The sequence below is a fragment of the Pseudophryne corroboree genome, chromosome 2, assembly GCF_028390025.1.
Source record: "Pseudophryne corroboree isolate aPseCor3 chromosome 2, aPseCor3.hap2, whole genome shotgun sequence".
Classification (NCBI taxonomy): domain Eukaryota; kingdom Metazoa; phylum Chordata; class Amphibia; order Anura; family Myobatrachidae; genus Pseudophryne; species Pseudophryne corroboree.
In genome coordinates, this window is record NC_086445.1 from 463,288,900 (window position 1) to 463,307,183 (window position 18,284).

The 18,284-nt window shown below is 44.0% G+C and overlaps 1 protein-coding gene across 3 annotated transcripts in view; it reads right to left on the reverse strand.

The window, feature by feature from the left end:
• The window catches only part of PHKG1 (phosphorylase kinase catalytic subunit gamma 1), a 138,949-nt gene that overhangs the window by 42,316 nt on the left and 78,349 nt on the right, over nucleotides 1-18,284 (reverse strand). For all 3 annotated transcript variants that reach the window (XM_063953772.1, XM_063953773.1, XM_063953774.1), the window contains exons 5-6: nucleotides 9,806-9,871; nucleotides 6,793-6,956 (exon numbers count right to left, since the gene is read on the reverse strand). In XM_063953772.1, coding sequence (XP_063809842.1) covers nucleotides 6,793-6,956; nucleotides 9,806-9,871 — 230 coding nt within the window. The remainder of the gene's footprint in view (nucleotides 1-6,792; nucleotides 6,957-9,805; nucleotides 9,872-18,284) is intronic.

The window sequence follows — 18,284 nt, forward strand, 5'->3', positions numbered from 1 at the left end:
AAATAAAGCTTGAGAGCGATGCAATGTAGATGAAATGTAGAATTTGAGAGCGGAGAAATAATAATACCGGTGGAGAGTGGTAAACTGCAGAAAGGACACCGGCCCTTTAAGAGAAGCTGTACACTGCTGGAAGCTTAGCTGGAAGCAGGTGATGTTGTAGCTGGAAACAGGTGAGTCCAGAATGGATCGGAGAGTCAGGCTACACCGCAGATGGAATGCTGGTGCGGGTCTCTATAGCAGAAGTCTGGAGACAGGAGCTGGAACCTGGAAGACATTCACAGAAGAGAGACAAACTGGAACTAGGTTTGACAACCAAAGCACTGACGCCTTCCTTGCTCAGGCACAGCATATTTATACCTGCAGCAAGGAAGGGGTTGGCTAGGCAATTATGCAGATTAACAATACAGACAGCAGATTGGTGGAAATGATCAGATGACAAAATCCAAGATGGCTGCGCCCATGCAGACACTTGGAGGGAAGTTTGGTTTGTAATCCATGTGAGAATTGAAACAGCAATGGCGGCGCCGGCCACAGGAGACAGGAGACGCCAGACTGATGATTGCACATCTAAACCACGCGGGCACAGCGGAGGCCGCGGCTGACGTAATCGCCACTCTGACACTCTGTATGCAGGAACTCAGGGACAGCGGCGGAGGCCGCGGGAGACGCCATTCCAGATGTAACATGGCGCCGCGGTGACCGCGTCTCAGAGTGACAGGAGAGGATGCGGGAATGTGCACATCAGGATAACAGATGGGATCCGGTCCTGGAGCGCTGAGCCAGCCTTAGGAGGCATCTGATAGGTAAGAAATGGCGTCCAGATACCCGGATCGTGACAACCAGCTTCTATCCCAGAAAGGAAAGTGGTAGCAGCAGCAATACAAAAATGGTGTCAGGATCAAGTTATTGTCCTGGTTCCCTTGTTGCAACAAGGAGAAGGGTTTTATTCAAGTCTATTTGTAGTTCCGAAGCCGGACGGCTCGGTCAGACCGATTCTAAACCTGAAAACTCTGAATCTCTACCTGCAAAGGTTCAAGTTCAAGATGGAATCTCTGAGGGCAGTGATTTCCAGTCTGGAGGAAGGGGAATTCATGGTGTCAGTGGACATAAAAGATGCCTACTTACATGTTCCCATTTATCCTCCACATCAAGCTTATCTGAGATTCGCAATACAGAATTGTCATTACCAATTTCAAACATTGCCGCTCGGACTCTCCACGGCACCGAGGGTGTTCACCAAGGTGATGGCGGAGATGATGGTCCTCCTTCGACAGCAAGGAGTCAATATAATTCCTTACCTGGACGATCTCCTCATAAAAGCGAGGTCCAGGGAAAGGATGGTGCAGAACATTGCACTCTCCCTGACAGTACTTCAACAACACGGTTGGATCATACATTTTCCAAAGTCACAGTTGGAACCGACGACAAGGTTGTCCTTTCTGGGGATGATACTGGACACAGAAGTACAGAGGGTATTTCTTCCAGTAGAAAAGGCTCTGGGAATCCAGAGACTGGTCAAACAAATTCTGAAACCAACAAGAGTGTCGATTTATCAATGCATTCGGGTGTTGGGGAAGATGGTAGCGGCCTACGAGGCCATACAGTTTGGCCTATTCCATGCCAGAGTTTTCCAGTGGGACCTATTGGACAAGTGGTCCGGATCCCATCTACACATGCATCAGAGGATAATCCTGTCATCCAAAGCCAGAATTTCACTCCTGTGGTGGCTACACAGTTCTCACCTCCTAGAGGGACGCAGGTTCGGGATTCAGGACTGGATCCTAGTAACCACGGATGCAAGTCTCCGAGGCTGGGGAGCAGTCACACAGGGAGAGAGCTTCCAAGGAAGATGGTCAAGTCAAGAAACTTGTCTTCACATAAACGTTCTGGAGTTGAGAGCCATTTACAACGGCCTTCTACAAGTGGTGCATCTTCTTCAAGATCAACCCGTACAGATCCAGTCGGACAATGTAACAGCAGTCACGTACATAAACCGTCAGGGCTGAACGAAAAGAAGAGCGGCAATGGCAGAGGTGACAAAGATCCTCCTCTGGGCAGAAAGACATGCAAGAGCTCTGTCGGCAATTTTCATTCCGGGAGTGGACAACTGGGAAGCAGACTTCCTCAGCAGACACTATCTCCATTCAGGAGAATGGGGCCTCCACCAAGAAGTCTTCGCAGAGGTGACAGGTCTTTGGGGTGTTTCTCAAGTAGACATGATGGCATCTCGTCTCAACAAGAAGCTTCAGAGATATTTTTCCAGGTCGAGAGACCCTCAAGCAATAGCAGTGGATGCACTAGTGACCCAGTGGGTGTTTCGGTCGGTATATGTCTTCCCTCCACTTCCACTCATTCCGAAAGTTCTCAAGATCATAAGAAGAACGGCAGTTTGAGCGATCCTCATTGTCCCAGACTGGCCAAGGAGGGCTTCGTATCCAGATCTTCAGGAGTTGCTCATAGAAGATCCTCGGTCTCTTCCTCTTCGCGAGGACCTGCTGCAGCAGGGGCCGTGCATGTATCAAGACTTACTGCGGCTACGTTTGACGGCATGGCTGTTGAGCGCCGGATCCTAGCCCGAAAGGGTATTCCCAAAGAAGTAATTCCCACTCTTATTCAGGCCAGGAAAGGAGTAATGTCTAGACATTACCACCGTATTTGGAGAAAATATGTGTCTTGGTGTGAAACCAAGAAGGCTCCAACGGAAGAGTTTCAGTTAGGACGTTTTCTCCATTTTCTTCAGGCGGGTGTAGATGCGGGCCTACGATTGGGTTCAATCAAGGTCCAGATTTTGGCCTTGTCCGTTTTCTTTCAGAAACAATTGGCCTCCCTTCCAGAAGTTCAGAAATTCGTGAAAGAGGTTCTGCACATCCAACTTCCATTTGTGCCTCATGTGGCACCATGGGATCTTAACGTGGTGTTGCAGTTCCTTCAATCGGATTGGTTTGAACCTCTCCAGGAGAGTTGAAGTTTCTCACTTGGAAAGTGGTCATGCTGTTGGCCTTGGCATCCGCAAGGAGGGTGTCTGAGTTAGGGGCCTTGTCTCTGGTTTTCCATGAAGATAGGGCTGAGTTAAGAACTCGTCAGCAATTTCTTCCAAAGGTGGTTTCTTCTTTCCATATAAACCAACCTATTGTGGTGCCAGTGGCTACTGACACCTTCGCTGCTTCAAAGTCTCTGGATGTGGTCAGGGCTTTGAGAATTTATGTCGCATACACAGCTCAGATACGGAAAACAGAGGCTCTGTTTGTCCTGTATGCTCCCAACAAGACTGGGTGTCCTGCTTCTAAGCAGATTATTGCGCGCTGGATCAGAGGTACGATTCAGCACGCTCATTCCATGGCAGGATTGCCGATACCGAATTTGGTGACTGCCCATTCTACTAGAAAGGTGGGCTCATCCTGGGCGGCTGCCCGGGGGGTCTCGGCATTACAACTTTGCCGAGCAGCTACTTGGTCAGGGACAAACACGTTTGCTAAGTTTTACAAGTTTGACACCTTGGCCGATGAGGCCTACAGTTTGGTCAATCGGTGCTGCAGGGTCATCCGCACTCTCCCGCCTGTACTGGAGCTTTGGTATAACCCAATGGTACTGAAGTGGACCCCAGCATCCTCTAGGACGTATGAGAAAACAGGATTTTAATACCTACCGGTAAATCCTTTTCTCCTAGTCTGTAGAGGATGCTGGGCACCCAGCCCAGTGCGTACTTTACCTGCAGTTGTTAATTTGTTGAAAATGTTTTCAGCACGGTTGCTGTAATGTTCATGCCCATTGGCATGTGTTTTGTTGAATGCCATGTGTGTGGCATGGTTGAAGTGTGAGCTGGTATGAATCTCACCATTAACTTAAAAGTATATCCTTTTCTCGAAATGTCCATCTACCTGGGCACAGTTCCTATACTGAGGTCTGGAGGAGGGGCATAGAGGGAGGAGCCAGTTCACACTCTGAAAAAGTCTTAAAGTGCCAATGGCTCCTGCGGAATCATCTATACCCCATGGTACTGAAGTGGACCCCAGCATCCTCTACGGACTAGGAGAAAAGGATTTACCGGTAGGTATTAAAATCCTGTTTTTGCTCCAACTTTGTCCAACTCCTTGTACAAGGTATGGAAGGCAAAAGGGCTTGATTTGTCATATAAGGTTTTTGACCCAGGAGGCTCTATATCTACCTTTACAAATATTAGTCACAGATTCTCTATTCCACATAACCATATGTTTATGTATCTTCAAATGCGCCATTTCTTGATCTCTATAAATGCACCTAAGCCATACATTAACTCTCAGGCCATTACTCTTTCCCAGGTCAGATCTACTGATACTGTATGTTGTTTACCTTTCTTCTTACTAAGATTTACAAGGTGAAATATTCGTATCAATTAATTGTGAGTACTACGAAACATGTTTAATGGACCCTCTTATTAGAAAAATGGAAAACTGATATTCCATCGTTAGTAGATCTTTCTGAATTAACTGATTTGTGTTCTCTTTCATTGAAAGTGCTGTCCTACAGTGAGTCTATATGTTACATAGGGCATACATTACCCCATATGACACATGGTTAAATAAAAAGGTGATTGTATTAAATGTGGTACTGCAATAGCAATTTTTTTACATTGTACATGGGATTGCTATAAATTGAAGATATTTTGGTGTAAAACTCTTTGTTTTATTAATACTATGTTTGATTTGCACCTGCGTCCTGATCCAAAGGCTTGCTTAGGACTACGTTTTTCAGCCTGGACTTTGGGTAACAATAAGAAACATATTGTATCTCTTCTTATTTTGATTCTTACTGTGTGTAAAAAATGTATTCTTCTTCATTGGACTAAGAAAAACGTCCCCACAGATTACAGGGGTTAAACGAAAACTTCTTCAAATTTTATACTATGAAAGGAAATATTCACATTTGATCTCTATTTGGGTGCTCAAAATTTGTTATCATAAATGGGCCCCATTTATTAATACTTTGCATATAGACACGCTGCTGCATATTTATAATGTTTTTGAAAACTTTTCTCCCTGATCTTTATATATTTTCTTTTCTTTTGGAAAATGAACCTAAATGATACTTCCACATTTTATGACTTAGTTTGCTTGAGGCTCTCTTTGAATCATGGTAATCATCCCTTATACATTTTCCATCTCCCGTCTTCCCTCCCTCCCTTTTAGTTGTATGTCTTTTATTCTTATTTTTAATTATTATAGTTTGTATGTCAGTACAGTGGTACTAGTATTTGATCGTAATTTACATTGCCTTTGAATGGACAATTTTATTTCTCAGCACATTTCCTACTTCATCTGCATGATTCTGGAACAAAGTATGACAACCAATATATTGTTTGAATAATATTGTTTTTTTGAACATTTATTAATTCGAACTTACTAATGGACAATCTTACGGTTCTGGATCTGGCTCCTTTCCCATTTGCATTCCCATTTTTTTGTGATGTCTCATTTATGGATATCTGATGTTTACTGACATTTACAATTTATGTGTGTTCCTTTTTCTATTTCGATGATGTGTACCTTGACTTCAACATGTGTGGCTCATGCATTCGTTAAACAAAACATGGCTTCAACATGTGTGGCTCATACATTAGTTAAACAAAAAAACATCCCAGCTTGGTTGGGTTCATGCATATAAATACTGGGGTGTCATGCAGGTGCATGAAGTGACCAATTAAATTTTGAAAGAGGGTGATTGTTCCAAAATATTTGGCAGGAGCTTCAGTGACCAAAAAGCTCAACTTGCTAATGTTTCAAGATCAGTAGTGTCCAAGGTGATATCAGCATGGAATGCCATGGATGAAATATAAATCTGGAAATATGTGGTTGCAAGTTCCATTGCCAGGATAGTGATGTCCCTGCATTAATTTGAGATGCAAGCCAAAAGAGTAAAGCAACTGCAGATCATCCTGTGGTGTTAGCAGCCAGTTTCATGAAAAACTAACACCATCCTGCAAGAAGTCTGAAGAGCAGGAGATGTCAGATAGATGGCAGTGCATAAAGTCATCACACCTGCCTATGCACGTTTGTGAGGTTACAAACTACTGTGCAGTGGAAGAAGGTGATATGGTAAGTAAATCTACAACCTTGAGAACTTGTCCACAACAGTGACAGATTCTGGAAGTTTTGTGATGTTGTGCTGTTATATTCTCAGGCATGGTTTGAGTGCAATCATTCCATCAGAAGCCAAGCTCAATGCTAATTGTTTCTAAATGAAACAAAGTCATCAGGTTCACCATGTGTTCCATCATTTCTTTCCTGATGACAGGGCTGTCCTCCATCCACAGAGCACAAGCCTAATGTTATCCATCTGTTGTGGCCTTTTCAGTAATCACAACCCAGTTGAGCATGTATGGGATGTTCTGGAGTAATGCCTGAGATAGCCTTTTCCACAACTCTCATTTGAATGATTTTCTTGTGGAAGAATGTAGTTGCATCCCTACTGCACAATTCCATACAATGGTAGACTGAATATCAAGGTGCATACTGGATGTATTGGCCCTGTGCCCTATTTAGTGACTTTATATTGACATTTCCGTTTTTTTGGTCACTACTTCTATGTAAGAAAGAGTGCAGCCAAATTAGAATAATCCTCTTTAAGCCCTGCTGTAGCCCTGCATTGTCACTGCGCAACAATAATGTAACTAATAAAGTCTATTGAATACTGTAGTTTTGTACCCAGCAAGGAACACATCATTTAGAACTGGCAGAAGAAAGCCTGTTAATGGCTTATATTGTACAGTGCAGGATCATTGATTACAGATATGGAGCAATAGCGGGTGAGGCTTACCTTTTAGCTTTTGTCCTTCAAAGATTTCACAAGAGAACCCAAAGTCTGTCAGCTTAATGTTCATGTTATCATCCAGCAGAATGTTCTCTGGCTTCAGGTCTCTGTGAACAATGTTCTTTGAGTGCAGGTATGCGACAACTTCAAGCAATGCACGCATTATTTTCCTAAAAGACAACATTTTAAAAACAGAATGGGTTGAGAAATGTCTCTGCTTTATTTCTGTTTCACTGACTTCACTAAGACTGTTTTATTTATATATGTAATATTTACCTTTACATATCTACCATTTTGCCAACTAGCCATTATACATTATTTTTTGATCATTATGACCAGCGGCGTCTCCTATTTACTTTAAGTAGGGGGGCTGCCGCTACCCCCGTGCCCATGGAGAGGAGACAGGGGATACAGGTCCAGGCACCTGCGCAATGGATCTAGCAGGTGCTGGGACCAGCGCATGCATAGACGTTGTGCGACTATGCTTGCGCAAGCCCCTAGCTTCTATGGACTGCACAGACTGCAGTACACTGAAGCCTGATTGGTCTGCGTAAGAGGCAGGGAGAGGCTCTCTGCTTATCGCAGCCTGGTCTCGCAGTCCCAGAGGGAGGAGACACCTCCAAATGGGACTGCTTTGTGTGTCTGTGACTGACAGGTAGGACTTCAAATAGGAAGTCACTGCAACTCACAGTGAACGAAGCCAGTGCAGTCATGGACTGCGTTTGGTTTCACTGACACTGAACAGGTTGACAGATTTTACCTGGAGGTACTTCAGTCCTGCAGCCCATAGGTAAAGTCCGCCACTGAATTCTAATGCTATAATACCAATACTACTATGCTTACAATTTTTGGGGTTTTAAAACAAGGGTATGTGATGCGGAATTGTTAAAAGTGGAGCAATTTAGTAATAATTTACACTCGCCTCACACACTTTCTTAACTCTCACAGCCTATTGGACCCACTTCAGTCAGGATTTTGTGCCCAACACTCCACAGAGACAGCACTGACTAAGGTAGTGAATGATTTGGTCACTGCTAAATCTAAAGGCCATTACTCACTACTTATTCTCCTTGATCTCTCTGCTGCTTTTGACACTGTTGACCTAGGTCTTCAGGACACAGCCCTTTCTTGGTTCTCATCCTACCTAGCTAATCGTTCCTTCAGTGTTCGTTTCTCTGATTCCACCTCCTCTTCGCTACCTCTCTCTGTTGGAGTACCGCAAGGCTCAGTCTTAGGTCATCTGCTTTTCTCTATCTATACCACATCTCTTAGCAAACTAATCACCTCTTTCAGATTTCAGTACCATCTGTATGCGGATGATACTCAAATCTACCTATCCTCCCCAGATTTGTCACCATCTGTATTGGGCCATGTCACTGAATGCCTTTCTGCCATTTCATCTTGGATGACATCTCGCCACCTCAAACTTAATATTTCCAAAACAAAATGAATTATATTTCCACCGGCCAATAGTAGTTACCAACCTGATATCTCTATCACTGTTGAGAACTCGGCAATCATCCCTACCCCACAAGCTCGCTGCCTAGGTGTCATTCTTGACTCTGAACTGTCCTTTGTTCTCCACATTCAATCTGTCTCAAGATGATGTTACATACATCTAAAAAACATATCCATAATATGACCATATCTTACACAAGACACAGCATAAACTGTAATCCATGCTCTCATTATCTCCCGCATTGATTATTGTAAAAGTCTCCTGACCGGCCTTCCCAAACATAAGCTCTCACCACTACAATCCATTTTGAATGCAGCTGCGAGGCTAATCTTCCTCGCTAGACGTTCATCGTCTGCAGATCCTCTTTGTCAGTCCCTCCATTGGTTACCAGTATTCTACCGTATTAAATATAAAATACTTTTACTGACATACAAGGCTATTAACCAAACTGCACCAACATACATCTCTTCACTCATCTCAAACTATCTCCCTACCCAACCTCTCCGCTCTGCACAAGATCTGCGTCTCTCATCCACACGCATTACTTGTTCACACTCAAAATTACAGGACTTTATCCACTCTGTGGAATGCCCTCCCACGCACAATAAGATTCGCCTCTAGTCTCCAAACCTTTAAACGTTCCCTGAAAACTCACCTCTTCAGACAAGCCTATCAAATTCCAGACCCACAGACATAACCGTCTGTGCTTCCCTATCAAATTACATCCTCTCTGTACAGTACAACTAACATCACATATCTTGTCTTTCTTTACTCTCACACCCTCCGGACACTTGGCCAACATTGCGGGGTGATCATATCATACAACCCATTAAGAACCTAGCAATCTGGTGGACCATTATGCAATAGGTAGCATCTATCCTTGTGTATCAATGCCTATTTCCCCATAGATTGTAAGCTTGCGAGCAGGGCCTTCCTACCTCTATGTCTGTTTGTTTTTACCCAGTTTTGTTCTATTACTGTTGTTCTAATTGTAAAGCACAAATTTGCTGCTGCGATCAACTCTGAATTACCCCCTAAGTTCCCCAGTATTCCTTATGGACTACGAGAAAAGGATTTACCGGTAGGTATTAAAATTCTATTTTAAATGAGATTTAACATAATTTATGTATAAAATTAATCATGAGGCCAAGGGAACATTACATGTTACCAATGTGCATATACGTATTATTATTTTTACACATGCAGAAATGTGCACGGAAATTTCCCATATTAAGTGCAGATGTAAGGTGTTAAAGGTATCTCATTGAAAGAATGGACTGAGAAGTGACTTTACCACCTTTAGGTGTATGAGTAACAATACTATGTAACAATATGGCACTGCATGGTGGGGTAAATGAGGCCTTCTCCCAAGACACCCATTTCTTCCATCTGGACACCCAACACAACAGCTACAATATATGAGTGAAGCAATACACAGGAGTATGTGAAAAGATATCTGTACATTCAGTTTAATTAAATTAGTTGTATAACCTAACAATAAGCATAATCACATGTAATTAATAGTGTCAGCTGACAGAAGCCAGGAGGTAAGGACAATACCTTGTTTCCTTCTCACTCAGGGTAACTTGTTCTGTGAGGTAATCAAACAATTCCCCTCTTTTCATCCTACAAATAGATAACCAGAGCATCTTCAATATGCCATTAATTTCTCTATTTATATACATACTACAAAGCAGGAATTTATTTCATTTATAAATTAAATTCATGACTTTTTCACAGTAATGTAGGAATTGATAATATGTAAATTCCATGTTGCTGCACCGTGTCTGTTATCCTGTCTGATATTTACTTGCTGTGGTTTAGTCATTTTTTTTTAAATTCAGTAAATTTCTGTCAATGATGCAACTATAACAGACACCTCCCCTGTCTACTGTACAGATGTGTCCTCATACACTGTGGCTTCAGTCGCACCCTTGGCATGCCAGGTCCAGGGTCACTCAGACACACCAAGCATCTTTTTTTGCTCAAAACTTGCTTCTTATTCACATACATAAAACTAGTGGAAGTGACAATAGTATTTGCTAGACAGCACTGATCAGTATGATGTGTGACATGTGTAGATCTGTGTGAGAATGAGTCTTAATGTGTATACAAAGTGCTACGATGCAGCAGCCTTTGCTTTTCACACATCAAGTTCCATTGTGCTCATCTGCGACTTTGTTTAAAATTAATTCCTGTGCAGTTAGGGTCTAATCCCTAAGCAATCCTTAGAGAATAGTGAACTTAGATTTCCTTACTGTTGGAAGATGACTGAGTGACAGAAAAAAGTAAATAAAATGGCAAAGCTCAGCGACCCTTGACATTTAATAGCTTTAAGGATACCCAATCTTGCCAGCGTAACTTTTTTTTTTTTTGCTGTGGGGGCCAATGTGTTTTTCTTGTGTCTATGAAACCTTCCAGTTTCACCTTCAAACTTTCCCGGCACCTCTAGCTGAAAGCCCTTATGCCTACTCTTTTTATGGGGAGATGTACTAAGCCGTGGAAAGTGATAAAGTTAAGAGATATAAAGTAACAGCCAATCAGCTCCCATATGCAATCTTACATGCTGTGCTCGAATTTAAATTCTCATGGACAGGGCCTATAGGGTCTATTCGTGAAGGGGTGGTATTCAGTATACCGGTTGTTGGGATCCTGGCGCACAGTATACCTGCGCCGGAATCCCGACAACCGGCATACCGACACCTTTTCTCCCTCTTGGGGTCCACGAGAATAGACAGCGTGGCGCACGTAGCGGGCGCAGCGAGCCCACGAGGGGCTCATTTGCACTCGCCCCGCTGTCGGCAAGCCGGCAGTTGGGATCCCGGCGCCGTTATGCTGGCCGCCGGGGACCCGGCCGCTGGCAACTCATACACATCCTCATGAAGCAGTGAAGAGTGGAGAAGAGAGCCAGTGGAGAAGTTGGCCATGGCAACTAATCAGTGGTGAGGTAGCATTTCTAAAGTGCATTCTATAAAATTACACAGAGCAGCTGATTGGCTGTAATGGGCAACGTCTCCACTGGCTCACTTCTCCACTCTTTTCACTGCTTCATGAATAGACATCTATATGCTTGTTGGGAAGTAGTTGGTTTTTGACAATCAATATGTTGACAAACTATATGTGGACAGTAAAATACAATCATTTTTAAAGTTACACTGCTGACACGATTTTAATGCTTTAACTAACATTACAACTGTGCCAGCATTATGACATTGGTATTCTCCTATACACATATAATTAGTCCGCATGTTGCCTGTTGACAAACTTTATATATTCCTACTTGCAACAGTTTGTGAAGGTAAGCTAATATATTTATGACCGTCACAGTTTGTCATTCACCATTAGTAAAAATGCTATTACCACTGTATTGTACCTGCCTTTTTTTGAAGGGGCAGTGGAATCAGGTCTTTCATCAAAAAGAATGGTTCCCTAGCCTGTTGTATTCTTCATGTGATTCAACTATTTCTAATGCATTCAAACACTTATCTGAAGGAGTCCTAAGAAATTACACACAATCAATTGTCTGGATGAGTCCTAAGACTTTACATACTAGTTATTGATTTATTTGTTTTAGGATAAAACCGAATTTGGAAATTACTTTTTTTTTTTTTGGCCAATATCCAGGTTCATAATGATTTATGTTAGATCCATATTTACTGTTATTCAGTAGAGACTTATGTAAGCTGTCAGGATCTAAATGTGCCCAGAGCTGTTATAACAATCTGTCATTTGCACCCCAGCAGGCAGACAGAGCAGAATGTAAAAATAACATCCACGGATAATTTGGTCACTGCAAAGGGTACAGCGACATCTGAGCTTGTCAGAGCTGCCATCGAAGGCTCTGTAAGGGAAGCTGCTACACAGAGTAGTAGGCAGGTACTGTACCCCCCAACATTAAGAATGCCTAACAGAGAATCATACAGAGCAATTTGGCATTGGACAGATATTATAAGCTCATTAGAATGACAGTCATAAACTTCTCATTGAAATGTTGATGTGTAAAGTCCCAGAGATTCTATGTGTTCTGGAAGGAAGTCGTGCTGGATTAGTCTCTAGACCAGGCATTCCTAACCGCAGTCCTCAAGGCACACCGACAGTGCAGGTTTTAGTGATATCCAGGCTTCAGTTCAGATGGTTAAATAAAAATAACTGAGGTACTAATTAAGTCACCTGTGTTCAAGCCTGGATATCACTAAAACCAGGACTGTTAGTGTGCCTTGAGGACCGAAGTTGGGAAACACTGCTCTAGACCATGGTCTGTCAAGATGTCAGATATTTGAAATAACAATAAAAAGAAAAGACATAACCATGGTATGCAGTGTACTCCTGGGGGTAAATTTACTAAGATGGGAGTTCTATTTAAGATGGGATGTTGCCCATGGCAACCAATCAGATTCTACTTCTCATTTATCTAGCACCTTCTAGAAGATAATACCTGGAATCTGATTGGTTGCTATTGGCAACATCCCATCTTAAATAGAACTCCCATCTTAGTAAATTTACCCCCTGAATTTAAATTCTTTAAACTTTAACTATGATCACTTGAAAAATATGTTGTCTTTTTAACCATGCAAAATCCATAAAAGAATTGTATAGCAAAATATTGCAAACTTAAAATTTGTGAAAGAGGTATAGAAAAAAGTTGTGATTAAAATAAACTCAACATTTGGTACAGTCCAAATGATCTGATATTGGTAGTTTCCATTTTCCCGTCATACTGTATAATATATCCTAATAGTTCAGAGAAATGTAATAAATGGATTGAATCTTCGCTCGCCACAGGTTCTATTCCCACTTTGTTGGTGGCGTGGACCCACCAACCGAGTGGGAATTCCAGGCGGGTGTCTGAATTCCGGCCGCCAGTATAATGTGGGCCATTGAGATTCTGGCGTCGGTGTCCTGAACGCCGGGATCCCGACAGTCGGCATTTTAACTGCATCCCGTTCCATTTTGTACCACACTTAAAACATGTTCTATGTGTAACACAATAAGTTATATAGCTAAACTGTACTTCTTCACATTGTATTGCTTTTATCATTAATGCTGTATGTTGTAAAATATATAATGTTATGAATTGTTGGTCTAGGTTGTTGTCTCAATTACAGAGCAGGGCTTGATAACCTTTGCTTTTTGGTACCTAAACCTCTAGAGAGTGCCAATCTCCTGTGGCCAAAGGGGATAGCAAATAATGCACATGAAGTTCACCTGGTTGTGCCTTGTAAATGATTGCTGCTTTAAAAATATGGCCATTCTCAGCCGACTATCTGTACCTCAGAAAAACTTGGACCCATTTACATTTACCCCATGGTCTTTTTGTTTCTTTTAATAATGTTTACTAAAGATCAACACATTACACAGCATCATAAAAAGAGTGTTAAGGCCCATATAGATGGGCTGATGTGGGAGAGATGTGTGCTTAGCGAACCGCTCAGCACACATCTCCCCCCCCCCACTTAGCACAGCGCGATGTGTGCTGAGCATGCAGGGGAAGACGGGGAGGGGGGCGCTCATTTCACCCAGCGGGTGAAGTGAGCGACCTGCTAGATTGGCCTATCTAGCACCAGCGGAGTGATCATGCTTAAATTCTAAGCAATCTAGTCAGGTCGACTACTATTGGTCAACATGCATTAGGTCAACAGGGTTTCTATGTCAACATGGTCACTAGGTCGACATGTACTAGGTTGACAAGAAAAAAGGTTGACATGAGTTTTTCACAATTTTTTTTTTTTTTCCCACTTTTACATACTTTACGATCCACATGGACTACAATTGGGAACGGTAACCTGTGCCGAGCGCAGCGATAACGGAACGAGCAGGGTTCCATGTTGACCTTGCTCATGTCGACATAATAATTGTGTCGACCTATTTTGTGTGTCGACTTAGTCACTGTCGACCAATAGTGGTTGACCTAGACACTGTCGACCCTATGAATCTCACCCCAAATAATTGTAAAGGGGGCGAATTGCCATTGTAACATCATGGTCTTGTGGATTTCTGTATGCAGCAAACACAAACTTGCGAGCTCTGAGCTACCGTAAGTCACACTAACTTGCAGGATGAGCTCCCTCAAACCTAATTGAATCAGCCCCTTTGTTATTACAGGGTAAGACAAGAGTCTTTATTAATTTGTTTTGTGTATTTTTACCATTTTCATCATTCACATAATGCTGCAGGAATGTGTTGGACTTTAGAAATAATAAGAATTTACTTACCGATAATTCTATTTCTCGGAGTCCGTAGTGGATGCTGGGGTTCCTGAAAGGACCATGGGGAATAGCGGCTCCGCAGGAGACAGGGCACAAAAAGTAAAGCTTTATGATCAGGTGGTGTGTACTGGCTCCTCCCCCTATGACCCTCCTCCAAGCCTCAGTTAGGTACTGTGCCCGGACGAGCGTACACAATAAGGAAGGATTTATGAATCCCGGGTAAGACTCATACCAGCCACACCAATCACACCGTACAACCTGTGATCTAAACCCAGTTAACAGTATGATAACAGCGGAGCCTCTGAAAAGATGGCTCACAACAATAATAACCCGATTTTTGTAACTATGTACAAGTAATGCAGTTAATCCGCACTTGGGATGGGCGCCCAGCATCCACTACGGACTCCGAGAAATAGAATTATCGGTAAGTAAATTCTTATTTTCTCTATCGTCCTAGTGGATGCTGGGGTTCCTGAAAGGACCATGGGGATTATACCAAAGCTCCCAAACGGGCGGGAGAGTGCGGATGACTCTGCAGCACCGAATGAGAGAACTCCAGGTCCTCCTTAGCCAGGGTATCAAATTTGTAGAATTTTACAAACGTGTTCTCCCCCGACCACGTAGCCGCTCGGCAGAGTTGTAATGCCGAGACCCCTCGGGCAGCCGCCCAAGAAGAACCCACCTTCCTTGTGGAGTGGGCTTTTACCGATTTTGGCTGTGGCAGGCCTGCCACAGAATGTGCAAGCTGAATCGTACTACAAATCCAGCGAGCAATAGTCTGCTTAGACGCAGGAGCGCCCAACTTGTTGGGAGCATATAGTATAAACAGCGAGTCAGATTTCCTGACTCCAGCTGTCCTTGAAATGTATATTTTTAAAGCTCTGACAACGTCCAACAACTTGGAGTCCTCCAAGTCGCTTGTAGCCGCAGGCACTACAATAGGTTGGTTCAGATGAAATGCTGACACCACCTTAGGGAGAAAATGCGGACGAGTCCGCAGTTCTGCCCTGTCCGAATGGAAAATCAGATATGGGCTTTTGTAAGATAAAGTTGCCAGTTCTGACACTCTCCTGGCCGAAGCCAGGGCTAGTAGCATGGTCACTTTCCATGTGAGATATTTCAAATCCACAGTTTTTAGTGGTTCAAACCAATGAGATTTGAGAAAGTCCAAAACAACATTGAGATCCCACGGTGCCACTGGAGGCACCACAGGGGGCTGTATATGCAGCACTCCCTTAACAAAAGTCTGGACTTCAGGAACTGAAGCCAATTCTTTTTGGAAGAAAATCGACAGGGCCGAAATTTGAACCTTAATAGATCCCAATTTGAGACCCATAGACAATCCTGATTGCAGGAAATGTAGGAATCGACCCAGTTGAAATTCCTCCGTCGGAGCACTCCGATCCTCGCACCACGCAACATATTTTCGCCAAATGCGGTGATAATGTTGCGCGGTTACTTCCTTCCTTGCTTTAATCAAAGTAGGAATGACTTCTTCCGGCATGCCTTTTTCCTTTAGGATCCGGCGTTCAACCGCCATGCCGTCAAACGCAGCCGCGGTAAGTCTTGAAACAGACAGGGACCCTGCTGAAGCAAGTCCCTTCTCAGAGGTAGAGGCCACGGATCTTCCGTGATCATCTCTTGAAGTTCCGGGTACCAAGTCCTTCTTGGCCAATCCGGAACCACTAGTATCGTTCTTACGCCTCTTTGCCGTATAATTCTCAATACTTTTGGTATGAGAGGCAGAGGAGGAAACACATACACCGACTGGTACACCCAAGGCGTTACCAGCGCGTCCACAGCTATTGCCTGCGGATCTCTTGACCTGGCGCAATACCTGTCCAGTTTTTTGTTGAGGCGAGACGCCATCATGTCCACCATTGGTCTTTCCCAACGGGTTACCAGCATGTGGAAAACTTCTGGATGAAGTCCCCACTCTCCCGGGTGAAGGTCGTGTCTGCTGAGGAAGTCTGCTTCCCAGTTGTCCACTCCCGGGATGAACACTGCTGACAGTGCTATCACATGATTCTCTGCCCAGCGAAGAATCCTTGCAGCTTCTGCCATTGCACTCCTGCTTCTTGTGCCGCCCTGTCTGTTCACATGGGCGACTGCCGTGATGTTGTCCGACTGGATCAACACCGGTTTTCCTTGAAGCAGAGGTTCTGCCTGGCTTAGAGCATTGTAGATTGCTCTTAGTTCCAGAATGTTTATGTGAAGAGACGTTTCCAGGCTCGACCACACGCCCTGGAAGTTTCTTCCTTGTGTGACTGCTCCCCAGCCTCTCAGGCTGGCGTCCGTGGTCACCAGGATCCAATCCTGTATGCCGAATCTGCGGCCCTCCAATAGATGAGCACTCTGCAACCACCACAGAAGAGATACCCTTGTCCTTGGAGACAGGGTTATCCGCTGGTGCATCTGAAGATGCGACCCTGACCATTTGTCCAACAGATCCCTCTGGAAAATTCTTGCGTGGAATCTGCCGAATGGAATTGCTTCGTAAGAAGCCACCATTTTTCCCAGGACTCTTGTGCATTGATGTACAGACACCTTTCCTGGTTTTAGGAGGTTCCTGACAAGCTCGGATAACTCCTTGGCTTTTTCCGCCGGGAGAAAAACCTTTTTCTGAACCGTGTCCAGAATCATCCCTAGGAACAGCAGACGTGTTGTCGGAATTAACTAGGATTTTGGAATATTCAGAATCCACCCGTGCTGTTTTAGCACTTCTTGAGACAGTGCTAATCCCATCTCTAGCTGTTCTCTGGACCTTGCCCTTATTAGGAGATCGTCCAAGTATGGGATAATTAATACGCCTTTTCTTCGAAGAAGAATCATCATCTCGGCCATTACCTTGGTAAAGACCCGAGGTGCCGTGGACAATCCGAACGGCAGCGTCTGAAACTGATAGTGACAGTTCTGTACGACGAACCTGAGGTACCCCTGGTGTGAGGGGTAAATTGGAACGTGGAGATACGCATCCTTGATGTCCAAGGATACCATAAAGTCCCCTTCTTCCAGGTTCGCTATCACTGCTCTGAGTGACTCCATCTTGAACTTGAACTTCTTTATGTACAGGTTCAAGGATTTCAGATTTAGAATAGGTCTTACCGAGCCATCCGGCTTCGGTACCACAAATAGAGTGGAATAATACCCCTTTCCTTGTTGTAAAAGGGGTACCTTGACTATCACCTGCTGAGAGTACAGCTTGTGAATGGCTTCCAAGACCGTCACCCTGTCGGAGGGGGACGTTGGTAAAGCAGACTTCAGGAAACGGCGAGGTGGATCCGTCTCTAGTTCCAACCTGTACCCCTGAGATATTATCTGCAGGATCCAGGGATCTACCTGCGAGTGAGCCCACTGCGCGCTGAAATTCTTGAGACGACCCCCCACCGCCCCCGAGTCCGCTTGAGAAACCCCAGCGTCATGCTGAGGCTTTTGTAGAAGCGGGGGAGGGCTTCTGTTCCTGGGAAGGAGCTGCCTGTTGCTGTCTCTTCCCCCTTCCTCTGCCTCGTGGCAGATATGAATATCCCTTTGCTCTCTTGTTTTTAAAGGAACGAAAGGGCTGCGGTTGAAAAGTCGGTGTCTTTTTCTGTTGGGGAGTGACTTGAGGTAAAAAGGTGGATTTCCCGGCTGTAGCCGTGGCCACCAAATCCGATAGACCGACACCAAATAACTCCTCCCCTTTATACGGCAAAACTTCCATATGCCGTTTTGAGTCCGCATCGCCTGACCACTGTCGCGTCCATAAACTTCTTCTGGCCGAAATGGACATAGCACTTACCCGTGATGCCAGTGTGCAGATATCCCTCTGTGCATCACGCATATAAAGAAATGCA